The sequence below is a fragment of the Lithobates pipiens genome, unplaced genomic scaffold (assembly GCF_037356315.1).
Source record: "Lithobates pipiens isolate NorthernLeopardFrog02 unplaced genomic scaffold, aLitPip1_a1.2 Scaffold_13, whole genome shotgun sequence".
Taxonomy (NCBI): Eukaryota; Metazoa; Chordata; class Amphibia; order Anura; family Ranidae; genus Lithobates; species Lithobates pipiens.
The window spans coordinates 512,030,691-512,058,416 of NW_027507718.1; the positions used below are offsets into that span (position 1 = coordinate 512,030,691).

Genomic DNA, 27,726 nt, shown 5'->3' on the forward strand with positions numbered 1-27,726 from the left:
AAATGAACGTGGAAATGTAGCTGTGATTATTACTGTACGAGCAGAGCTGTGGGAGGAGCCCGGCAGGCTCCACCACTACAGGCTGCTTATAGAAAACTACAGGAGGGGGCGGAGACAAGACCAGTCTCCCTGCCCAAGGAGAGAGAGCAGCAGTGAACGTTTTTTATTACAGGAAGTCTCACACTGGATTACTGCACAGATCTGGAATAAATACACAGAACACACTGAGATCCAAGAAGAAAACACATGATAAATGGATTTAGATGATATTTCCTGATTCTGGAGTTCGGCTTTAAGCAGAGCTAAGTATTAAATGTACAAGGGGGGTGGGGGGGCAACAGTACAGGAAAGAGGACTCCTTGTACTAGATAGTTGGTGGATCTAGAGGAGATTGTACAATCAGATTGTATAGTGTATAACATTCACCCCCCTCTTCTTCTACTCACCCCGGTGCTCTGCTTCTTGTTGTCCGTCAGGGGGGAATTATAGGTGGCGCTCAGGTTGGCAGAATTGAATAAGTCCCGGAGCTGCACCCTGGTCTCACCCAGGAATCTAGAAGGAAATCAAATGACAACATTTAACATGTAGACATATTAAAGCCTAATTCCAGCCAAGCAATCTTTATTGTGTAAACTACTAGTCCCATCAATCCCCTATGGAATGAAGATGAATAAAGGCTTGAAGTCTAGCATGAGTTGGGCTTAACATGGCAAAAGTTCGGACCCAAACCACACTGAAGTCTATGAAACCTGAATTTGAAAAGTAAAAAGTCCCAATTTCGAAGACCTATATGCAAGTTATTGGCCATAAAAAGGGTACGGGGGCTCGGGTACTGCCCTGGGGGACATGTATCAATGCACATTTTTTTTTTTTTTAAAGATCGTTTTTACAGGAGCAGTGATTTTAATTATGCTTAAAGTGCAACAATAACAATTTAAAATTCTTTTAAATATAGTGACTGGGGGGGTCCCCTTAGTCTGCCTGCTACGTGACAAATCTGTACCATGTATAGAACCTGCTGGAGCAAAACTGACATTTCTAAAGAACAAAAATTACATTTAAATTTCGGGCAATACAATACCATTATCGGCAATACAAAAATGTTAAAGAAACAGCCTCCCACCCCCCAATACATATAAGGCCCTTCTGGGACAAGGGCCTCCTTCCAACAACCCTGGGCTGTGGTTGTTGGGGTCTGCGGGCAGGGGGATTATCAGAATCTGGAAGCCCACTTTAACAAGATCCTGGCCCCCTCACTATGTGAATGAGTAGTACCCCTACCCATTCAACCCAAAAAAAGTGAACCCCTACATCATTTTTTTAAACTTTTTTTCTATTGCCGACAATGGGTTTTTTTCATTCAGCTGTCAGCGGGGAAGCCCGTTGACAGCTGATGATTCATTGGTAATTGGTATTCGTTGGTAAGGATGAGTTAAGGATGAGCGGCTTCCTGGCTCTCTCCCTTAAAAAATAGCTATTCACTGTGCCATGACTGGGCAAAGCTTTGCCCAATCATGGGTTTAGAATGCACTGTGCAGCGCGCAGTGCATTGTGGGGCGCTTGGCAGGAAAACATCCTGCCGAGCTCCCGGCAAAATCAGGTGTTCGCCGAATTGGTGAACAGGCGATGTTCGGGCCGAACTTATGCTCGGCATGAACTGTTCGGCTTGAACTGTTCGGCCAACTCTAATAACAACCATGGCTTCTCTTCACAGATACAGTGGAGGAACGAGCGTGAGACATGTGCACTGCCGAAAAAATCTTTGGTTTTCGTTTCATTTGTTTGTTTGTTTTTTCATTTTTCGGGTCATTCATTATGATGGAAATTCGTAAATTTGTGAATTCCCAAACTAGAAAATTTGTAAATTAGAAAATTAGAGAATTTGGAAATTCGTTAATTTGAAAAATTCAGAAATTCAAAAATCCAAAAATGTTTAAATCCGAAAAAAAGAAAGAAAATCCGGAAATTCAAAAGAAAGAAAATCAGAAAGTTTGAAATAATAACTAACTAATAATAACTAACTATTAAATTATAGGTATTGGAATTTCATTTCAAATTTGGCTGACATGTCGTGTACACGCGACCGGACTTTTCCGGACTTTCCGGCACAAACGGTCCGACTAAATAATTTCATGGGATAGTCCGATCGTGCGTGTGCTTTATCAGACTTTTTTCTTTCGAAAATTCTGACGGACCTAGAAATAGAACATTTTTTAAATCTTTATGAAACACGGGAAAACGGGAAGAACGGGAAAACCGTTCGTCTGTATGCTGTACCAAAAAACGACACAAGGGCAGCTATCGGCTACTGGCTATTAAACCTCCTTTTTATAGTCACGTCGTACGTGTTGTACGTCACTGCGTTCTAAATAATTGGACTTTGGTGTGATCGTGTGTAGGCAAGTGCGTTTCCGCCGAATTCCGTCTGAAAAACCGTCAGAGTTTATTCTGATGGAAAAAACGGTCGTGTGTACGCGGCATTAGTGAACATAAGGAATATCCGAAGTTAAGAATTATTCGAAATAACAAATGCTGTATCTAAACAAATGAAACAGAATGAATTATTAATAATAATAATAATAATAATAATAAGGTTGTATTATTATTATTATTGCTATTTATTATTATTAATTTGTTACGTTCCATTCATTTAGATACGGCATTCCTTATTTCGGATAATTCGTAACTTTGCATAAATTCGTATTCGTTACGTTCAATAAAAGCAGAATTTGACAGGAAATTCCAATACCTGTAATTTAATAGTAATAATTAAGTTATTATTAGTTAGTTATTATTTCAGATTTTCGAATTTTCAGGTTTTCAAATTTTCCTTCTTATTTTTTGATTTTAGATCTTTTGAATTTTCGTTCCTATTTTCGGATTTTTGAATTTTTGGATTTCTGAAATTTGGGGTTTTTGAAATTTTTCCTTTCAAATTTGGCTGTTAGTCAACGTAACGAATATGAATTTATCCGAATTTACAAATTATTCAAAATAACAAATGCCGCATCTAAACAAATGGAATGGAATTAGTTAATAATAATAAAACATTTTTATTATTATTATTATTGTTATTTATTATTATTAATTTGTTATGTTCCATTCGTTTAGATACGGTATTCGTTATTTCGGATAATTCGGAACTTCGGATAAATTCATATTTGTTACATTCACTAACAGCCAAATTTGAAAGGAAATTCGAATACCTATAATTTAATAGTTAGTAATAGTTAATTTAATAGTTAGTTATTACTAACTATAATTTAATAGTTAGTAATAGTTAATAGTTATTATTAATTTATTATTTCAGATTTTCGAATTTTCGGGTTTTCTAATCTTCCGATTTTCATTCTTATTTTTGGATTTTAGTTCCTATTTTCCGATTTTCTAATTTTTGGATTTCTGAAATTTTGAGTTTTCAAATTTAGAATTTCCGAATTTTTATAGAATATGCAAATTTATTAATTTTCCAGTTTATGAATTCCGAAATTTTGAGTTTTCGAATTTAGAATTTCCGAATTTTTATAGAATATTCAAATTTATGAATTTTCCAATTTACAAATTTTCGAATATTTGAAAAATTTGCTAAACGGGTTATCAGTAATTCGTATATTTCCGAATTAACAAATTTATCGAAATTCGTTCAAAAAATAATTCGGAACGAAACGAATTGCACATATCTAATGGGAGTTTTCATCCTAGGACAGGAAGTTTGTTATTTGCAGGATCACCAGGTGAAAGTAAAGGAGGGGGAAGCCTGCTAAAAGAAAACGAATGCAGCCACCTTATCTAAGGACGAGTAAGCTGCAATACATTACACTCTTGGCTTTGGGTTTAAACACATTTAGAGCCCATTTACACTGATCTGCAACCCAAAACCCTGCCGCCTGCACAGCGCTTTGGGTTGCAGAACAGTGCAGCAGTGGGCGGTGTGATGCAAAGTTTATCACAACTCCCTTTTTGTGCAACAAACTTTATTTGAAGTGTACAATGGGACACTCCGTTCCTATCGATGGACAGATGTGTGATGCACTGCGCTTTTGTGCAGTTTAATATGTACAGGAGCATATGTTGTTTCCAAATATGACCTCCAGCCTTCCCTTCAGTCTTGCACAGTTGTAGCGGCTCCTCTCCTGGACTAAAATGGCTTACTCGGATTTCTCTGCACACTGTGAGCTTCTCACAATGTGCATTAGAAGCTGTAGCACTATATATTTGCATAAGTCCACCCTACCATAAACCATACCTCCCAACATTTTCAGATGGGAATGAGGGACACCTACTGGCAAACGTATGTAGGCATAGGACACGCCCCCTGCCACACCCTCTTAAAGAAGAATTAAACAAAAAAAAAAGTAAATCCACAAGGGCTTTTTTTTTACCATTACTATTCCTTTATATTGGCTTTTAAAATTTACAAATGCAGCGATTTCGAGTTTGGATGAAAGGTTTAGCACCCCCGGGAAACTCTTTTTGAAAGATAAAAATTGCATTTTATACATTTTATATACAACTATATGGATCAGACCAAAATGAAGGACAAATGTGGAGGAAAGAGGGACAGAGGGACATTGCTCAAAATCAGGGACAGTTGGGAGCCATGATAACCCCATTATTATTTTTTTTCAAGCTGGCGATTCTTTTTTTCATAAAAGTGATCCGAGCAGCTGATTAGCTGCTGGATTGCTTTTAGAAGTAGCAGGAGGGCTCACCAGTGTTTCTCAGGCTTACCATTCTTACTGGCGTGCCCGGGAAATGATCTGATGGTTCGCCTGGCTGGTCATAGAGGTAAACAGAGACCATATAATCTCTTCCTACACCTGTGATCTAGGATGACCGGAGCAACATCATTACATCACGTCCGGGCAGAAGTAAACTTTTTTTTTTTTTTAAAAGCAAAATACCTTTTTTTTATATGTATTTTTGATCTTTTGCTTTCAAAGGTAGAAGAGAGATTTCAGGTCTTATAGACCTATTATCCCTTATTTTTTATTACAAGGGATGTTTACATTCCTTATAATAGGAATAAAAGTGATACAAAAAAAAAAAATGAAAGGAACAGTGCAAAACATAAAAAATAATAATAATAAAGAGCCCCCATCCCTCCGTGCTCATGTGCAGAAGCAAGCGCATTCTTAAGTCACGCACATATATGTAAATGGTGTTTGCACAACGCATTTGTGAGATATTGGCGCGAACAATAGAGCGAGGGCAATAATGATAGTTCTAGATCACCTCTGTAACTCTAACCTGATAACCTGTAAAAAAATGTAAAGTGGATATGGATATGGATATTTTTAAGTACCGTATATACTCGAGTATAAGCCGAGATTTTCAGCCTCTTTTTTGAGGCTGAAAGTGCCCCCCTCGGCTTATACTCGAGTCACCGCTGTCTGACTGCTCGATCAGCGTATCGAGCAGACAGACAGCGGCCATTCTAAAATTCAAAAGCCGCGCCTCCGTCTCCGCCTCCGCCTGTGATAGGCGGAACACTGAATTTCCCAGCAGTCAGTGTTCCGCCTATCACGGACATCCGCTCATCCTCGTACTACGGACGAGTATGAGAGGATGTCCGTGATAGGCGGAACACAGGCTGCTGGGAAATTGAGTGTTCCGCCTATCACAGGCAGAGGCGGAGGCGCGGCTTTTGAATTGTAGAATGGCCGCCGAGAAGAGCGGCGATCCTGGAGCGGCGATCCATCGGCACGACACGGGACGGAGGAGGCACGGGACGACGGCTCGGGACGACGGCTCGGGACGGAGGAGGCTCGGGACGGAGGAGGCTCGGGACGACGGCTCGGGACGGAGGAGGCTCGGGACGGAGGCTCGGGACACAGGTAGGCTGGACACACACACAAGGCTGCACGGACACACACACAGGGATGGACACACACACACACACACACACATACAGGGATGGATGGATGGATGGACACACACACACACACACACACAGGGATGGATGGATGGATGGATGGACACACACACACACACACACACAGGGATGGATGGATGGATGGACACACACACACACACAGGGATGGATGGATGGATGGATGGACACACACACACACACACACACAGGGATGGATGGATGGATGGACACACACACACACACACACACACACACACACACACACACACACGGATGGATGGATGGATACACACACACAGGGATGGATGGATGGACACACACACAGGGATGGACAGCCATGTCTCACCCTCGGCTTATACACGAGTCAATACGTTTTCCCGTTTTTTGGGGGTAAATTGGGGGCCTCGGCTTATATTCGGGTCGGCCTATACTCGAGTATATACGGTATCTTAGTTTGTCGCCATTCCACAAGCGTGCGCAATTTTAAAGTGTGGCATGTTAGGTATCTATTTACTCGATGTCACATCTTTTATAATGTACAAAAAAATCGGGCTATATATTGTGTTTTTTTGCATTAGAATTCATTAAAGTGTATTTTTTTTTAAATTGCGTTTGAAAAACCCCTGCACAAATACCGTGCGGCATTGCAATGATTGCCATTTTATTCTCTAGGGTCTATGCTAAATAAATATAAATATATATATATATTTATATATATATATATATATATATATATATATATATATATAGATAGATAGATAGATAGATAGATAGATAGATAGATAGATAGATAGATAGATAGATAGATATATACAGTGCCTTGCGAAAGTATTCGGCCCCCTTGAACTTTTCAACCTTTTGCCACATTTCAGGCTTCAAACATAAAGATATAAAATTTTAATTTTTTGTGAAGAATCACCAACAAGTGGGACACAATTGTGAAGTGGAACAAAATCTATTGGATAATTTAAACTTTTTTAGCAAATAAAAAACTGAAAAGTGGTGCGTGCAAAATTATTCGGCCCCTTTACTTTCAGTGCAGCAAACTCACTCCAGAAGTTCAGCGAGGATCTCTGAATGATCCAATGTTGTCCTAAATGACTGATGGTGATAAATAGAATCCACCTGTGTGTAATTAAGTCTCTGTATAAATGCACCTGCTCTGTGATACCCTGTTTCCCCTAAAATAAGACCTAGCATGAGTGTCAGTGATGGCTGCAATATAAGCCCTACCCCCCAAATAAACCCTACCCTCTTTCCCCGAAAATAAGCCCTACCCTGAGAATAAGACATAGAAGGACTTTAACTAGGGCTTATTTGGGGGGTAATGCTTATATTGCAGCCATCGTCGACAATCACGCTAGGTCTTATTTTAGGGGAAACAGGGTAGTCTCAGGGTTCTGTTGAAAGCACAGAGAGCATCATGAAGACCAAGGAACACACCAGGCAGGTCCGTAATACTGTTGTGGAGAAGTTTAAAGCCGGATTTGGATACAAAAAGATTTCCCAAGCTTTAAACATCCCAAGGAGCACTGTGCAAGCGATCATTTTGAAATGGTAGGAGACCACTGCAAATCTACCAAGACCTGGCCGTCCCTATAAACTTTCAGCTCAGACAAGGAGAAGACTGATCAGAGATGCAGCCAAGAGGCCCATGATCACTCTGGATGAACTGCAGAGAACTACAGCTGAGGTGGGAGAGTCTGTCCATAGGACAACAATCAGTCGTACACTGCACAAATCTGTCCTTTATGGAAGAGTGGCAAGAAGAAAGCCATTTCTCAAAGATATCCATAAAAAGTCTCATCTAAAGTTTGCCACAAGTCACCTGGGAGACACACCAAACATGTGGAAGAAGGTGCTCTGGTCAGATGAAACCAAAATCGAACTTTTTGCCCACAATGCAAAACGATATGTTTGGCGTAAAAGCAACACAGCTCATCACCCTCAACACACCATCCCCACTGTCACACATGGTGGTGGCAGCATCATGGTTTGGGCCTGCTTTTCTTCAGCAGGGACAGAGAAGATGGTTAAAATTGAGGGGACGATGGATGCAGCCAAATACAGGACCATTCTGGATGAAAACCTGTTGGAGTCTGCAAAAGACCTGAAACTGGGACGGAGATTTATCTTCCAACAAGACAATGATCCCAAACATACAGCAAAATCTACAAAGGAATGGTTCACAAATATAAACGTATCCAGGTGTTAGAATGGCCAAGTCAAAGTCCAGACCTGAATCCAATCGAGAATCTGTGGAAAGAGCTGAAAACTGCTGTTCACAAACACTCTCCATCCAACCTCACTGAGCTCGAGCTGTTTTGCAAGGAAGAATGGGCAAGAATTTCAGTCTCTCGATGTACAAAACTGATAGAGACATACCCCAAGCAACTTGCAGCTGTAATCGCAGCAAAAGGTGGCTCTACAAAGTATTAACGCAAGGGGGCCGAATAATTTTGCACGCCCCACTTTTCATTTTTTTATTAGTTAAAAAAGTTTCAAAAATCCAATAGATTTCGTTCCACTTCACAATTGTGTCCCACTTGTTGGTGATTCTTCACAAAAAATAAAAATTTTATATCTTTATGTTTGAAGCCTGAAATGTGGCAAAAGGTTGAAAAGTTCAAGGGGGCCGAATACTTTCGAAAGGCACTGTATATATATATATATATATATATATATATATATTTATTTATATATAATTGTTTAGGGGTTCTAAGTAATTTCCAAGCAAAAAATACAGATTTTTGCTTGTAAACAAAAAGTGGCAGAAAAGGCTTGGAGGTGAAGTAGTTAAGAAACTGCCATTAACATATTTATGAAGGGGAAGGGAGGAACCAGGGGAAATATAATCAGATTAAAGTCAGCTCTTTATAGGCTAGGGTTATTGTTGTTTTTAGCATTATTATACAGGATGTATATAGCGCCAAGAGTTTACGCAGCGCTTTACAACTTGAGGGCAGACAGTACAAATGCAATACACTTTAAAGCGGTTCTGCACTCATAATAAAACATTTGCCCATTCTGTTGCCTCTAGACCATATATTTGATAATGCCACCTGTTTTTTTTTTTTTGATTCATCTACCTTTTGTAATCCGTAGTAGTTTATTTTCATCCCCTGCGGCGATGGGCGGTCTCTTGCGGGGATCAGCATCATTTCCTGCTGAAGCCCGCACTGTCTCCTGGGATCTCGTTCAAGTAATCCCAGGAGACATTGCGGCTAATGCACCCGACATCTCGCGTGATTTCGGCTATTACAGTACTGTACTGTACTGTATTAGCCGAAATCTCGCGAGATGTCGGGTGCATTAGCCGCAATGTCTCCTGGGATTACTTGAACGAGATCCCAGGAGACAGTGCGGGCTTCAGCAGGAAATGATGCTGATCCCCGCAAGAGACCGCCCAACGCCGCAGGGGATGAAAATAAACTACTACGGATTACAAAAGGTAGATGAATCAAAAAAAAAAAAAACAGGTGGCATTATCAAATATATGGTCTAGAGGCAACAGAATGGGCAAATGTTTTATTATGAGTGCAGAACCGCTTTAATACAGTAGGAATCAGAGGGCCCTGCTCCTTAGAGCTTACAATCTAGGGTTATCCACAACATTCATAACATTATTCACAACATTCTATTGAAACTGCCATACTAAAACTCACCAATGACCTACTAACTGCTAAAACCAATGGCCATTACTCCATACTCATACTCTAATGCCTTGTTTCCACTGAGCAGATTGGTTCAGGTTGGTTCGGTACAGTACGCTATTTTGAGTGTTTCCATTATGAAAGCGACCCATACAACTGAACCATACCGCACCATTCATGGTCCTGCTTCAGATGTGGTCCCATAGAAAATGGTACGGTACAGTTAGGGCGGAGCTACTGGAATCACACAATACATTCCACTGATTGGCAGACAGAAAAAACGTCAATGCTCATGTCAAAGCCATTTTTTCTAAACCTCGCATGGCCCCTGGCAGTCCTACTTGCAGTGGAAACGCTCACCTGAATAGGCCAGACCATTCTAACCTTTCCCAACTGTACCGACCCAAACCGTTACAGTCAGTGGAAACGAGGCATTAGACCTCTCTGCTGCCTTCGACACAGTTGCTCCTCAGCAAACTACACTCCCTTGGCCTCCGTGATTCTGCTTTATCCTGGTTCTCCTCCTACCTATCTCTGAGCACTTTCAGTGTCACTTACAACTCCATCTCCTCCGCTCCTCTTCCTCTCTCTGTTGGGGTACCCCAAGGCTCCATCCTTGGGCCCCTCCTATTCTCTCTCTATACCTTTTCCGTGGGCCAGTTGATAACCTCCCATGGCTTCCAATACCACCACTATGCTGACGACACCTAGATCTATCTCTCTGCTCCTCAACTCACCCCCTCGATCTCCTCACGGATCACAAACTTACTGAATGACATATCGGTATGGATGTCACACCACTTTCTCAAACTCAATCTTTCTAAAATTTAGCTTGTTATATGTCCTCCTTCCTAGTCCCCCCCCCCCCCATGACTTTACCATTCAGATCAACGGCACAACCATTGGTCTCTCCACACATGCCAGGGTCCTGGGTGTAATCATTGGCTCGGACCTCTCCTTCTGCCCCCACATCCAATCACTGGCTAAATCTTGCCGCTTAACCTCCGCAACATCTCCAGAACTCGCCCCTTCCTGACTAACAACACCACAAAGCAACTTATTCACTCCTTGGTTATTTCCCACCTTGACTACTGCAACTCCCTCCTTAATGGCCTACCCTTACACGGGCTATCCCCCTTTCAGTTTATTATGAATGCTGCTGCTAGACTAATACACCTCACCTCCATGACTGCTGCCCCTTTCTGACAATCCCTTCACTGGCTTCCCCTACCCCGCCGTATAAAATTCAAAATGCGAACCATAACATACAAGGTCATCCACAACATTGCCCCCATCTACATCACCAACCTCATCTGCAGATATCGCCCAAATCGTCCCCTCCGCTCCCTTGTTACCTCCTCCCATGCTCGCCTTCAAGACTTCTGCAGAGCCTCTCCCATCCTCTGGAACTCCCTGCCCTGGTATAGCCGACCAGCCCCTACCCTGTCCACCTTTAGGAGATCCCTGAAAACTCACTTATTCAGGGAAGCCTATCCCATACCCACCTAAGAACTGTATCTGAGCCACCCCCCATCAAATCATTCCCCGCATTTATTACCTTTTGTACCACCTCCCCCTCCCTTTAGAATGTAAGCTCTAGGAGCCGGGCCCTCCTGTCCCTTCTGTATTAAACTGTACTGTAATTGTGCTGTCTCCCCTCTACATTGTAAAGCGATACGTAAACTGTTGGCGCTATATAAATCATGTATAATAATAATAGGGTTATTTTAGTTCTTTGGTATAGATCCAATTCAAGAATGTTGTTATCAGCAGTGCCGTGGTGGTTTTTCGGGAGTGCCTTTCTCCTTGTTTTAGCAATAAATTATTATCAGAATTAATACAAAAATGTGTTGTCTAAGTCCCCACTAGAGAGGATTCCCATTACTTCCTGTCCTCACAGGAATATGACTTTATACTGGAAATATCACCATCCATGCGTTTAGGAGAATCAGGATTTGCAGATTCAGTCTATACAATGCTGTATGAGGATCCTAGGAGGATGGAAGAAAAGACTGGATGGAGATGGAAAAATCCAACACTTCATCTGGCAGACAATCGCCATAAAGAGGATTATATTTATAGTCTGGGTGTAAATGGAGAAACTGCCCGCTCCATACAAGGACTGTCCCTTTCTTCCCGGGGAACAAACACAGGAAATGGATGGAGGAAACCTTGCTGACTGCTGTGAGTGATGGAGGAAAGAGACTCCCCAACGCCAGTAAACACCAAGCCGGGGAAAGAAAACATCTTATCTCTAACACAATTATTACAGGACGGCAACAACAAGAACTTATCCACAACACAAAGGAGTCCCGCTGGGCTCCACTCACTGGAGAACTTCCAGAAACATGGACAGACAGCGAGACAGAGGGAGAGATAAATAGATAGGTGGATAGACCCTTTGGCCACTCGGCAGGACGTCACTCCCATCCACTGCTCATTGCTAGATAAATGAATAAAGATTAAATTGCTACCATTAGCAATTTGTAGCAGCTACTAATGTCTGATAGATAGATAGATAGATAGATAGATAGATAGATAGATAGATAGATAGATAGATAGATAGATAGATAGATAGATAGATAGACCCTTTAATCTGCTCAGCGGTACATCGTCTCCACCCGCATCTTAGTGCTAGATAAATGGATATAGATTAAATTAGCAATTTGTAGCAGAGATGGTTCTCTCTAAAAAAAAATTGCCTGTGTCATAGATAAAAAGAGAGAGAGAGAGAGAGAGAGAGAGAGAGATAGATAGATAGATATTGAGAGATAAATAGATATTTAGATAGATAGATATTGAGAGATAGATAGATAGATAGATAGATAGATAGATAGATAGATAGATAGATAGATAGATAGATAGATAGATAGATAGATAGATAGATAGATAGATAGATATTGAGAGATAGATAGATAGATATTGAGAGATAGATATTGAGAGATAAATAGATAGATAGATAAATAAATAGATAGATAGATAGATAGATAGATAGATAGATAGATAGATAGATAGATAGATAGATAGATAAAAAAATAAATGGAATGGTTTAAATCAAAACATATTCATGTGTTAGAATGGCCCAGTCAAAGTCCAGACCTAAATCCAATTGAGAATCTGTGACAAGACTTGAAAATTGCTGTTCACAGACGTTCTCCATCCAATCTGACAGAGCTTGAGATATTTTGTAAAGAAGAATGGGCAAAAATTTCACTCTCTAGATGTACAAAGCTGATAGAGACAGCCCCAAAAAGACTTGCAGCTGTAATTGCCAAGAAAGGAGGTTCTTCAAAGTATTGACTCCGGGGGGCGCCATACAAATGTACCCCCCACACTTTTCACATAATTATTTGTGAAAAAAATTGAAAACCATTTATCATTTTCCTTCTACTTCACAATTATGTGCCACTTTGTGTTGGTCTATCACATAAAATCCCAATAAAATACATTTACGTTTTTGGATGTAAAATGAAAAATTTGGAAACTCTCAAGGGGAATGAATAATTTTTCAAGGCACTGTAGATAGATAGACAGAGAGATAGATATAAAAACAAGGCTGCGTAGATATTGATCTTTTTCCTCTCTTAGGATGGAATCTATTTCAGATGGATGAACTCTACATTGTGCTCATGGTGCGTCACATTGGAGTCTCTGGTATATCGGATATAGTTTTCCGGCTCATGATTCTGGAGAGAAGATGCAGAGAGGTCCACACAAGATGTGCATTTACAGCAGCATACTGGAAGGTATTGTGTGCTATGTCTATGACTCCATATCCATTACACCTCCCCACATCAGGAGTCTCCAATCTTCTGTATGAGGGTCACGTCATTAATTTTACACATATTTTTGGGTCGAAAAATTAAGTACTACGAATGAATGAATAAAATGTAAATGAAAGAATAAGTTCCCCCTTACATCCAGGTTTGCCCAGCAGAGTCACCCCCTTGTATTCAGCACTTCCCATCGGAGTACCCCTTACATCCATGTGTGCCCAGCAGAGTACCCCCTTACATCCATGTGTGCCCAGAGGAGTACCCCCTTACATCCATGTGTGTCCAGCAGAGTACCCCCTTACATCCATGTGTGCCCAGAGGAGTACCACCTTACATCCATGTTTGCCCAGAGGAGTACCCCTTACATCCGTGTGTGCAAAGCAGAGCACTCCCTTAAATCCGTCTGTGCCCAGAGGAGTCCCCCTTACATCCATGTGTGCCCAGAGGAGTTCCCCCTTACATCCGTGTGTGCCCAGTAGAGTACCCCCTTACATCCATGTGTGCCCAGCAGAGTACCCCCTTACATACATGTGTGCCCAGCAGAGTACCCCCTTACATACATGTGTGCCCAGAAGAGTACCCCTTTACATCCATGTGTGCCCAGCACAGTACCCCTTTACATACATGTGTGCCCAGACTAGTACCCCCTTACATCCATGTGTGCCCAGCAGAGTACCCCCTTACATCCATGTGTGCACAGCAGAGTACCCCCTTACATCCATGTGTGCCCAGCAGAGTACCCCCTTACATCCATGTGTGCGCAGCAGAGTACCCCCTTACATACATGTGTGCCCAGCAGAGTACACCCTTACATCCATGTGTGCCCAGCAGATTACCCCCTTACATCCATGTGTGCCCAGAAGAGTACCCCCTTACATCCATGTGTGCCCAGCAGAGTACCCCCTTACATCCATGTGTGCACAGCAGAGTACCCCCTTACATCCATGTGTGCCCAGCAGAGTACCCCCTTACATCCATGTGTGCCCAGAAGAGTACCCCCTTACATCCATGTGTGCCCAGAAGAGTACCCCCTTACATCCATGTGTGCCCAGCAGAGTACCCCCTTACATCCATGTGTGCCCAGAAGAGTACCCCCTTACATCCATGTGTGCCCAGCAGAGTACCCCCTTACATCCATGTGTGCCCAGAAGAGTACCCCCTTACATCCTTTTTGTGCCCAGAAGAGTACCCCCTTACATCCATGTGTGCCCACAATCACAGGAAATGGATGGAGGAAACCTTGCTGACTGCTGTGAGTGATGGAGGAAAGAGACTCCCCAACGCCAGTAAACACCAAGCCGGGGAAAGAAAACATCTTATCTCTAACACCATTATTACAGGACGGCAACAACAAGAACTTATCCACAACACAAAGGAGTCCCGCTGGGCTCCACTCACTGGAGAACTTCCAGAAACATGGACAGACAGCGAGACAGAGGGAGAGATAAATAGATAGGTGGATAGACCCTTTGGCCACTCGGCAGGACGTCACTCCCATCCACTGCTCATTGCTAGATAAATGGATAAAGATTAAATTGCTGCAATTAGAAATTTGTAGCAGCTACTAATGTCTGTTTAAAAAAAAAAGATAGATAGATAGATAGATAGATAGATAGATAGATAGATAGATAGATAGATAGATAGATAGATATTGAGAGATACATAGATAAATAGATAGATAGATAGATAGATAGATAGATAGATAGATAGATAGATAGATAGATAGATAGATAGATAGATAGATAGATAGATAGATACAATGCCTTGAAAAAGTATTCACACCCTTTGACATTTTCCACATTTTGTCATGTTATAACCAAAAAACATTAATGTATTTTATTGGGATTTTATGTGATAGATCAACACAAAGTGGCACATAATTGTGAAGTGGAAGGAAAATAATAAATGGTTTTCATTTTTTTTTTACAAATAAATATGTGAAAAGTGTGGGGGGCATTTGTATTTAGCCCCCTTTACTCTGATAACCCTAACTAAAACCTAGCGGAACCAATTGCTTTCACAAGTCACCTAATTAGTAAATAGAATCCGCCTGTGTGTAATTTAATTTCAATATGAATACAGTTGTTCTGTGAAACCCTCAGATATTTGTTAGAGAACCGTTGTGAACAAACAGCAACATGAAGGCCAAGGAACACACCAGACAGGTCAGGGATAAAGTTGTGGAGAAGTTTAACCCTTTCATGAGTAAGCCTATTTTTGGCATTTGGTGTTTACAACTTAGAATCCATATTTTTGGCTAGAAAATTACTTGGAACCCCCAAACATTATATATATATATATTTTTTAGCAGAGACTCTAGAGAATAAAACGGCGATTGTTGCAATATTTTATGTCACACGGTATTTGCGCAGCGGTGTTTTAAACGCAACTTTTTGGGAAAAGGGACACTTTCATGAATTTTAAAAAACGAAACAGTAAAATTAGCCCAATTTTTTTGCACAATGTGAAAGATAATGTTACGCCGAGTAAATAGATACCAAACATGTCACACTTTATAATTGCACGCACTCGTGGAATGACGACAAAGTACGGTAGCTAAAAATCTCAATAGGCGACGCTTTAAAAAATTTTTACGGTTACCAGGTTAGCATTACAGAGGAGGTCTAGTGCTAGAATTATTGCTCTCACTCTGACGATCGTGGCGATACCTCACATGTGTGATTTGAACACAGTTTACATATGCGGACGCGACTTCTGTATGTGCTTTCTTTGCTTCGCGAGCTCGCGGGGACGGAGGGCGCTTTAAAAAAAAAATTTTGTATTTATTTAATTTATTTTAAAATTAATAATTTTTTTTTTTTTTTAAATTTTGATCACTTTTATTGCTGTCACAAGGAATGTAAACATCCCTTGTGACAGTAATAGGTGGTGACAGGTACTCTTTATGGAGGAATCGGGGGTCTAAAAGACCCCCGATCCCTCCTTTACACTTCAATGTATTCAGATCGCCGAAAACGGCGATTCTGAATACTGTATATTTTTTTTAAACTGGCGCAATTGGCAGCCAAGTAAACGGGAAGTGACGTCATGACGTCACTTCCGTGTTTACTATTAGGAGACTGGAATGACGCCGATTACGGCTTCGTTCCAGTTCCTCCCCAGCAGCCGGAGGCATCACATCGTGAATCGGTGCTCCCGATTGAGCGGGAGCACCAGTAACAGCGGCGGGAGGCAGCGGGAGGGGGGGACGTCCCCTCCCGCTCCTCAGGCATAACAGCCGAGTGGCTTTTAGCCGCTTCGTTTGTTATGGCTGGATAGCCAATCACCTGTTGGAAAAAAGTATGGCACAACTGCAAACCTACCAAGACATGGCCGTCCACCTAAACTGACTGGCCGGGCAAGAAGAGCATTAATCAGAGAAGCAGCCAAGAGGCCCATGGTAACTCTGGAGGAGCTGCAGAGATCCACAGCTCAGGTGGGAGAATCTGTCCACAGAATATCTATTAGTTGTGTACTCCACAAATCTGCCCTTTATGAAAGAGTGGTAAGAAGAAAGCCATTGGTGAAAGAAAGACATAAGAAGTCCTGTTTGCAGTTTGTGTGAAGCCATGTGGGGGGCACAGCAAACATCGGAAAAAGTGGCAAAAAGAGTGCAAAAAGCTGAAAAGTAACACTGCACATCACTCTGAACACACCATTGATTTTCTTCAGCAGGGACAGGGAAGCTGGTCAGAGATGATGGGAAGATGGATGGAGCCAAATACAGGGCAATCTTAGAAGAAAACCTGTTAGGAGTCTGCAAAAGACTTGAGACTGGGGCGGAGGTTCACCTTCCAGCAGAACAACGACCCTAAACATACAGCCAGACCTACAATGGAATGGTTTAGATCAAAACATATTCATGTGTTAGAATGGCCCAGTCAAAGTCCAGACCTAAATCCAATTGAGAATCTGTGGCAAGACTTGAAAATTGCTGTTCACAGACGCTCTCCATCCAATTTGATAGAGCCTGAGCTATTTTGTAAAGAAGAATGGGCAAAAATATCACTCTCTAGATGTGCAAAGCTGATAGAGACACCCCCAAAAAGACTTGGAGCTGTAATTGCCAAGAAAGGAGGTTCTACAAAGTATTGACTCCGGGGGGCGCCATACAAATGTACCCCCCACACTTTTCACATATTTATTTGTGAAAAAAAATTGAAAACCATTTATCATTTTCCTTCCACTTCACAATTATGTGCCACTTTGTGTTGGTCTATCACATAAAATCCCAATAAAATACATTTATGTTTTTGGATGTAACATGACAAATTTGGAAAATCTCAAGGGGAATTAATAATTTTTCAAGGCACTGTAGATAGATAGACAGAGAGATAGATATAAAAACAAGGCTGCGTAGATATTGATCTTTTTCCTCTCTTAGGATGGAATCCATTTCAGATGGATGAACTCTACATTGTGCTCATGGTGCGTCACATTGGAGTCTCTGGTATATCGGATATAGTTTTCCGGCTCATGATTCTGGAGAGAAGATGCAGAGAGGTCCACACAAGATGTGCATTTACAGCAGCATACTGGAAGGTATTGTGTGCTATGTCTATGACTCCATATCCATTACACCTCCCCACATCAGGAGTCTCCAATCTTCAGTATGAGGGTCACGTCATAAATTTTACACATATTTTTGGGTTGAAAAATTAAGTTCTACGAATGAATGAATAAAATTTAAATGAAAGAATAAGTTCCCCCTTACATCCAGGATTGCCCAGCAAAGTCACCCCTCGTATTCAGTACTTCCCATCGGAGTACCCCCTTACATCCATGTGTGCCCAGAGGCATACCCCTTACATCCGTGTGTGCAAAGCAGAGCACCCCTTACAACCATGTGTGCCCAGCAGAGTACCCCCTTACATCCATATGTGCGCAAGAGTACCCCCTTACATCCATGTGTGCCCAGCAGAGTACCCCCTTACATACATGTGTGCCCAGCAGAGTACCCCCTTACATTCATGTGTGCCCAGCAGAGTAGCCCCTTACATCCATGTGTGCCCAGCAGAGTACCCCCTTACATCCATGTGTGCGCAACAGAGTACCCCCTTACATCCATGTGTGCCCAGCAGAGTACCCCCTTACATACATGTGTGCCCAGCAGAGTACCCCCTTACATTCATGTGTGCCCAGCAGAGTACCCCCTTACATCCATGTATAAATGGGGAGTTTGGGACTTTAAATGAGGCAAATGTAATGTGCCTCCATCCTGGGTTTTCAATTAGACAAAAATAGGGAAATTTGGGGCTTTAAATGAAGTGGTTGACTCGTGTAGATGAATCTGGCCAAGTTTAATTATTGGAGTGAAAAGTTTATAAAGACAGTAGTATAATTCATATAAAAAAGTAAATGGATAAATGTTACCATATTTGTACATATGCATAACAGTAGTGCCATCATGTTCATAAATGTATGCATGGTCAGAACATAGCAATGGTGTATAGCATGGTCAATTCACATATCAACTGGCAGCATAGTTGGTAATTCAATAGATTAAAAAAATGAATGGTGTATCCAGATATATATTCTAATAAAGCACATAGCTACACCCTCAGAGCCCGACGCGTTTCTGTGTAAAAACACTTCTTCAGGGGTAGATGTTGTAGGGTATCTATAAAAACATATAACGTAGGATATAGTAAAAATGTATTCTAATATTAGGGTAAGTACAACAGGACAAGACAATGTTGTCAACCCTGAGTGCTTACGTGCCATGGGCAGAGACGGTGTGCAGTGTATGCAGAACCAGGGCCACGTGCATGGCAAGTGTGGGGAGGGGCCAACGCACGCATGGCATACGGCGCCCATGGCAGAGAGCCAAAACCCCTACTGTCGGCCAGAAGGAACAACATTAGGGCCACCGCCGCAACGCTGTAACATGACGTCACACACCGAGCCACAATGCGTGGTGCCGATGCCCCAAGGACAACCACCCACCCCCCGACCCCCTGGAGGATAGAGGGGGAGGGAGAAAGAGAGAGTGCGCAGAGCGCATCACAGCTCCCGGAAATCAGACAAAAACATAGGCCCAGGACTGCAACATCTGCATTCACCGCAGGAACTGTTGGCATAATGAAATAACTGCCGCCAAATGAATAGGCATGGGTTTGACATTGTCTCGCCACCTACACAGAGACGCGTCAAGCTCTGAGGGTCCCCCTTACATCCATGTGTACCCAGCAGAGTACCCCCATACATCCATGTGTGCCCAGAAGAGTACCCCCTTATATCCATGTGTGCCCAGCAGAGTACCCCCTTACATCCATGTGTGCCCAGCAGAGTACCCCCTTACATGTATGTTGGCCCAGCAGAGTTCCCCCTTACGTCCATGTGTGCCCAGCAGTGTACCCCCTTACATTCATGTGTGCCCAGCAGAGTACCACCTTACATCCAGGTGTGCCCAGCAGAGTACCCCCTTACATCCATGCATGCCTAGCAGAGCACCCCTTACATCCATGTGTACCCAGCAGAGTTTCCCCTTACATCCATGTGTGCTCAGCAGAGTACCCCCTTACATCCATGTGTGCCAAGCAGAGTAACCCCTTACATCCATGTGTACCCAGAGGAGTTCCCCCTTACAGCCATGTGTACCCAGAGGAGTTCCCCCTTACATCCATATGCACCCAGAGGAGTTCCCCCTTACATCCATGTGTGCCCAGCAGATTCCCCCCATACATCCATGTGTGCCCAGCAGAGTACCCCCTTACATCTATGTGTGCCTAGCAGAGTACCCCCTTACATCTATGTTTGCCCAGCAGAGTACCCTCTTACATCAATTTAAGCCAAGCAAAGTACCCCCTTACATCCATGTGTGCCCAGCAGAGTACCCTCTTACATCCATGTGTACCCAGAGGAGTTCCCCCTTATGTCCATGTGTGCCCAGCAGAGTACCACCTTACATCCATGTGTGCCCAGCAGAGTACCCCCTTACATCCATGTGTGCCTAGCAGAGTACCCCCTTACATCCATGTGTGCCAAGCAGAGTACCCCCTTACATCCATGTGTGCCCAGAGGAATTTCCCCTTACATAGGGAGGGACAGCACAAGATGGGGCACATAAAGGATGGGGCTGAAGCTGGAGATTTCCATTAGGAAAACATTTACTGTATTCCTCGGAGAGGATTCCCTGAATTCCGAGCTAACAGGAAGTCAGGAAGCTGAGAGTTTATATTAAACCCTGCAAAGGCATGATATCAATCTTGTTCCTGCTTAGAATAGAAGGCAATTAGAAAAACAGCGGGACAATGGAGGAGGTCAATCAGCTGTGAGATCTGACAGATCAGAATCAACAAAATTTCACAAATAACAAACTGGAAGAGAGAAAAAAAATGTCACTGTACAAAGTATTGGCTGTGCTGCCCGAGAATCTGTCTCTGGAGCCTGGTGAGCACCGAGCCTACAACATCCATTTCTACTAACAGCTTCTCTAAGCAGGCTCCCCTATACAGTGGGGAAAATAAGGATTTGAGCCTCTGCAGATTTTATAAGTTTGCCCACTTACAGAGAAATGAAAGGTCTATAATTGTTATCATAGGTGTATTTTAAATGATAGAAACAGAATTTCAATCAATCAATCAATATTGCCGCGTCTATTGGCCCCTCAATTTTGGCAAAGTTGGTCTAAACCTTTAGCAGAGAAACAGCCCCAAAGAATAATGTTTCCACCTCCGTGCTTGACTGTAGGGATGGTGTTCTTAGGGTCATAGTCAGCTTTTTTTTCTTCTTCCAAACACGGTGAGTCGAGTTAACGCCAAAGAGCTCAATTCTGGTCTCATCTGATCACAGCACTTTCTCACAATTCTTCTCTTAAACATTTAGATGTTCATTGGCAAACTTCAGACAGGCCTGTACATGGGCCTTCTTGAGAAGGAGGACATTGCTGGCCCTACAGGATTTAAATTCATGGAGGCGTATTGTGTTACCAATGGTTTGTTTGGTGACTGTGGTCCCAACTGCCTTGAGATCATTCACAAGCTCCTCCTGTGTAGTTCTGGGCTGATCCCTCACTTTTCTCATGTTCATCCTCACCCCATGAGGAGAAACCTTGCATGGAGCTCCAGACCGAGGGTGATTGATGGTTATTTTGTATTTCTAACATTTGCGAATAATCGCTCCAACAGTCGTCTCCTTCTCACCAAGCTTCTCGCTGATGGTCTTGTAGCCCATTCAACCTTGTGTAGGTCTACAATCTTGTCCCTGATGTCCTTTGACAGCTCTTTGGTCCTGCCCATGATGGTGAGGTTTGAATGGAAGAAAGATCCTGCAGACAGGTGTCTTTTATAGACATGTCCACTTCCTTTAGTTCCAAATTACTTTTTTAATGAATTTAGATAAATTCGTTCATTCGAATATTCAGAAATTCTAAATTTCGGAAATTCAAAAAGTTGGAAATTTTGGAAATTCGGAGTTTCAGAAATTTGGAATTTCGGAAATTCGGAATTCGTAAATCCAAAAATAAGATTGAAAATCCGAAAATTCAAAAGAGCGAAAATCAAAAACTAAGACCAAAAATCTGAAAATTCAAAAGTCCTAAAACCCGAAAACTCAAAAATCTGTAATAATAATTAACTAATAATAACTTTAACTATTACTAACTATTAAATTATAGGTATTGGACTTTCCGTTCAAATTTGTCTGTTAGTGAACGTAACGAATACGAATTTATCCAAAGTTACAAATAATGAATGTAACGTAACAAATGAATAATAAAAAATAACAATAATAATAAAAACTTATTATTATTTTTATTTATTATTATTTAGTTCCGTTCCATTTGTTTAGATGCGGCATTCTTTATTTCAGATAATTCGTAACTTCAGATAAATTTGTATTCGTTACCTTCACTAACAGCCAAATTTGAAAGGCAATTCTAATACCTATAATTTAATAGTTATTATTAGTTAGTTAGTTATTATTTAGAATTTTTGTATTTTAGTTCTTTGTAATTTTTGGATTTTCCATTCTTATTTTCGGATTTTCGAATTTCTCAATTTTTGAATTTTTTAATTTTCGAATTTACGACTTTTCGGATTTACAAATTCCGAAATTTCAGAATTTTTGAAATCCGAATTTTTGAATTTACAAATTTACGAATTCAGTATTTTCGAATTTACAAATTTTAGAATTTCCAAAAAAAAACAAAAAACGAATGAGACGGAAACTAACAAATTTTTCGTCAGTGCACATGTCTAGTCTTTTATACAGGTAACGAGTTGTTGTTAGGTCTCATGTACACTGCAGCTGGTAAATGGATGTTTAGCCCTGGTCCACATTGATGAGATTTGGCATGCGATTCGGTGGCAATTGCCGGAAATGGCAGCGTCTGAATCGATGCAACATCACATTTGGGGCACTGCACCGATTTCCAAAAGTAATTCCTGTACTACTTTTGGTGATTTCGAAGTGTGATTTTCATTGACATCAGTGCAGAAAACCCCCGAAGACTGAACTGACACGCGGGAATGAAATTGTATGAGTTCAGCTGAAAATCACACAAGAGAGAGATAGGAGAGAGAGAGAGAATGGAGAGGAGTGAGAGAGAGTGGAAGGAGACAGAGGGGGAGAGAGAAGGAGAGAGAGAGAGAGAGAGAATGGAGAGGAGAGAGAGAGGAGAAAGAGTGGAAGGAGAGAGAAGGAGAGCGAGAGAGAGAGAGGGGGGAGAGAGAAGGAGAGAGAGAGAGAGAGAGAGAGAGAGAGAGGGGGAGAGAGAAGGAGAGAGAGAGAGGGGGGAGAGAAGGAGAGAGAGAGAAAGGAGGGCCTATGAGAGAGAGGGGGAGAGAGAGAAGGAGAGAGTGAGAATGGAGAGGAGAGAGAGAGAGAGAGAGGAGAAAGAGAAATAGTGGAAGGAGAGAGAAGGAGAGAGAGAGACAAGAGAGATGGGAGCGTGAAAGAGAGAAATGAGGGAGTATGAGAGAGAGGGGGAGAGAGAGGGAGGAGAGAGAGAGAATGGAGAGGAGAGAGAGAGAGAGAGTAGAAAGAGAAAGAGTGGAAGGAGAGAGAGGGGAGAGTGAAAGAGAGAAATGAGGGAGTATGAGAGAGAGGGGGGAGAGAGAGGGAGGAGAGAGAGAGAATGGAGAGGAGAGAGAGAGGAGAAAGAGAAAGAGTGGAAGGAGAGAGAGAGAGGGGAGATAGGGGAGATAGGGGGAGAGAGAGAAAGTAGGGAGTATAAGAGAGAGAGAGAGGGGGGGAGAGCGGAGATAGAGAATGGAGAGGAGAGAGAGAGAGAGAGAGAGATTGGGAGGAGAGAGAAGGAGAGATAGAAAGAGAGAAAGGAGGGAGCATGACAGAGAGGGGGGAGAGAGAGAGGAGAGATAAGGGGAAAGAGAGAGAAAAGGGGATAGAGAGGGGGGAGAGAAGGAGTGATAGAGGAGAGAGGGAGAGAGAGGGGGGAGACAGGAGAGAGAAGCAAGAGGGGAGAGAGAGAAGGAGAGAGAGGGAGAGGAGAGAGAGGGGGAGAGAGGGGTAAGAGAGAGGAGAGAAGGAGAGGGAGAGGAGAGAGAGAAAGAGAGAAAGGGGGGAGTATGAGAGAATGAGAGGAGAGAGAGAAGGGGAGAATAAGGGAGAGAAAAGAGAGGGGGAGGGAGAGAGAGAAGGAGAGAGAGAGGGGAAAGAGGGGGACGAGAGGGGTAAGGGAGAGAGAGAGAGGAGAGAGGGGGGCGAGAGGGGTAAGGGAGAGAGAGAGAGAGGAGAGAGGGGGGGCGAGAGGGGTAAGAGAGAAAGGGAGAGAAAGAGAAGGAAAGATAGAGAATGAGAGAAAGAGTGGGGGGAGAGGGAGGAGAGAGAGAGAAGGAGAGACACGAGACGGGGGAGAGAGAGAGAAGAGAGGGAGGAGAGAGAGAGTGAAAAGGAGAGAGGGGAGAGAAAGAGTGGGGGGGAGAGGGAACAGAGAGAGTAGAGAAGGGGAGAGGGGGGAGGGAGAGAAGGAGTGAGAGGGGGGAGAGAGAAAGGAGAGAGAGAGCAAGAGAGAGAGAGAGAGAGAGAGAGAGAGAAGGAGAGCAAGAAGGAGAGAGAGAAGAGAGAGGGGGAGGGAGGAGAGAGAGCGAGAAGGAGAGGGGGAGGAGAGAGAGAAGGAGAGAGGGGGAGGAGAGAGAGAAAGAGCAAGAAGGAGAGAGGGGGTGAGGAGAGAGAGAAGGAGAGAGGGGGGAGGAGAGAGAGAAGGAGAGAGGGGGAGGAGAGAGAGAAGGAGAGAGGGGGGAGGAGAGAGAGAGAGCCAGAAGGAGAGGGGGGAGGAGAGAGAGGAGAGAGGGGGAGGAGAGAGAGAGCGAGAAGGAGAGAGGGGGGAGAGAGAGGGGGAGGAGAGAGAGGGAGGAGGAGAGAGAGGAGGAGAGAGGGGGAGGAGAGAGAGAGAAGGAGAGAGGGGGGAGGAGAGAGATAAGGAGAGAGAGGGGAGGAGAGAGAGAGAGAATGAGAGAGGGGGTAGGGAGGAGAGAGAGCGAGAGAGAGAGAGAAGGAGAGAGGGGGTAGGGAGGAGAGAGAGAGAGAGAATGAGAGAGGGGGTAGGGAGGAGAGATAGCGAGAGAGAGAGAGAAGGAGAGGGGGTAGGGAGGAGAGAGAGAGAGAGAAGGAGAGAGGGGGTAGGGAGGAGAGAGAGCGAGAAGGAGAGAGAGAGAAGGAGAGAGGGGGTAGGGAGGAGAGAGAGCGAGAAGGAGAGAGAGAGAAGGAGAGAGGGGGTAGGGAGGAGAGAGAGCGAGAAGGAGAGAGAGAGAAGGAGAGAGGGGGTAGGGAGGAGAGAGAGCGAGAAGGAGAGAGAGAGAAGGAGAGAGGGGGTAGGGAGGAGAGAGAGCAAGAAGGAGAGAGAGAGAAGGAGAGAGGGGGTAGGGAGGAGAGAGAGAGAGAGAATGAGAGAGGGGGTAGGGAGGAGAGAGAGCGAGAGAGAGAGAGAAGGAGAGAGGGGGTAGGGAGGAGAGAGAGCGAGAAGGATAGAGAGAGAGAAGAGAGAGAGAGAGACAAGGGAGGCACTGTCATCTTATATACAGATCACTGATCCATGTACACCAAACTACTGACTGGCTCCCATGCTGGATTGCATGTAGTTGCTGGTAACATCCATCCCCGGGTTCTATGCTCACCCCTCTGCAGCTCTCAGGGGGAAGCATGCACAGTACAGGATGATTGGATCAGTGCAATAATGGTAAATCTGGATACAATAGATTATAAAAAAACTGAAATGAAAAGTAAATCAGGGAGAAATTGTGACTTCAGCATTTCAGCAATGGGCTCTGGATACAGTCAGCAGTTTACTGATTGTTACATGTGTAGCCCTGGACTGCTCCGTATAATAAGCTCTCCCTGGTTGTACAGGACATGATAAGCCCACAAGGGACCGGCATGTCACAGAATGCTGCTGGAAATCCAAGGCAGAGATAAAAATAGGACAGAGGAAGTAGACAGTGGCTGGCCGGGTTTCCTAAGAAAGAGACAATTTCATGGAAGGATCATTACTCAGCGGATCGTTACTCAGCGGATCGTTAGTATTAGGCCCATACAGAACGTGGGAGGCATTTCTAATCCATTATCCCTCTGGGCAAAATGTAAAACTGGAGTCTTCCTCAGAACATATACCAAGGTGTTGAACCTTTCTGGCATCGACCAACACCTCAGCGCAGAAGGACCAACACAACGTGGCTTTACATGCGAGAAGTTGCATGTCACTTGCGCTCCCAAGGGGCTCTCTTTGGTAGAGAAGAGGAGTGTAGGGGTAATATAGCATTACGTAATAGTAAACAATTAATCACAGATTCAATCATGCATAAAAAATGATCAGCACAAAAAAAAAAATCTAATTTAGTGGAGTTTAAAGGAATTTTTTGCCAGGACTGCTCCTTTGTTTTCCATTAAAACAGTTATTTATAAGCCAAAACCTTCCAAGTAATGTCTGTGATAGCTCATACAATTATTTCACTGAAACCATCTTCAGTTGTGCTCATAAGTTTACATACCCTGGCAGAATTTATATTTTCTTGCCCATTTTTCAGAGAATATGAATAACACAACTTTTCTCTCACTCATAGTTAGTGTTCGGCTGAAGTCATTTATTATCAATCAACTGCATTTACTCTTTTTAAATCATAATCACAGCAGAAACGACCCAAATGACCCTGACCAAAAGTTTACACACCCCAGTTCTCAATACCATGCATTGCCCCCTTTAACATCAATGACAGTCTTTTGTGGTATTGGTGGATGAGGCTCTTTATCTTCTCAGATGGTAAAGCTGCCCATTTCTCTTGGCATAAAGCCTCCAGTTCCTGTAAATTCTTGGGCTGTTTTGCATGAACTGCACGTTTGAGATCTCCCCAGAGTGTCTCAATGATATTGAGGTCAGGAGACTGAGATGGCCACTCCAGAACCTTCACTTTATTCTGCTGTAGCCAATGACAGGTTGACTTGGCCTTGTGTTTTGGATCATGGTTATATTGGAATGTTCAAGTACGTCCCATGCGTAGCTTCCTGGCTGATGAATGTGAATGTTCCTCCAGTATTTCTTGATAACATACTGCATTCATCTTGCCATCAATTTCCTGTGCCTTTATAGCTCACACATCCCTAAAACATTAGCGATCCACCTCCGTGTTTCACAGTAGGAATGGTGGACCTTTCATCATAGGCCTTGTTGACCAAAAGTAGCATTTATGGTTGTGGCCAAAAAGCTCAATTTTGGTCTTATCACTCCAAATGACTTTGTGGCAGAAGGTTTGAGGCTTGTCTCTGTGCTGTTTGGCGTATTGTAAGCGGGATACTTTGTGGCATTTGCATAGTAATGGCTTTCTTCTGGCGACTCGACCATGCAGCCCATCTTTCTTCAAGTGCTTCCTTATTGTGCATCTTGAAACACCACATGTTTTCAGAGAGTCCTGTATTTCACCTGAAGTTATTTGTGAGGTTTTTCTTTGCATCTCGAACAATTTTCCTGGCAATTGTGGCTGAAATTTTAGTTGGTCTACCTGACCGTGGTTTGGTTTCAACGGAAGCCCCTCATTTTCCACTTCTTGATTAGAGTTTGAACACTGCTGATTGGCATTCTCAATTCCTTGGATATCTCTTTATATCCCTTTCCTGTTTTATACAGTTCAGCTACATTTTCCCGCAGATCCTTTGACACTTCTTTTGCTTTCCCCATGACTCAGAATCCAGAAACGTCAGTGCAGCACTGGATGAAAGATGTAAGGGTCTGTCAGGAGTCCAGGAACTCATTGAACTTTTATACACATACACTAATTACAAGCAAACAGATCACAGGTGAGGATGGTTACCTTTAATAGCCATTCAAATTGTGTCAAATTGTGTGCATGGTATTAGGCCAAAATCACCAAACTTTTGATCAGTCATTTGAGTAGTTTCTGTTGTAATTGTAATTAGAGTAAACACATTTGATTGATAATAATGGCTTCAGCCAAACACTAACCATGAGTGA

At 42.9% G+C, this 27,726-nt stretch overlaps 1 protein-coding gene across 7 annotated transcripts in view; it reads right to left on the minus strand.

Annotated features, from left to right (window-relative positions):
* The window catches only part of DYSF (dysferlin), a 378,584-nt gene that overhangs the window by 228,581 nt on the left and 122,277 nt on the right, over positions 1-27,726 (minus strand). For all 7 annotated transcript variants that reach the window (XM_077478068.1, XM_077478062.1, XM_077478063.1 and 4 more), the window contains exon 4: positions 447-552. In XM_077478068.1, the coding sequence (XP_077334194.1) occupies positions 447-552 (106 nt within the window). The remainder of the gene's footprint in view (positions 1-446; positions 553-27,726) is intronic.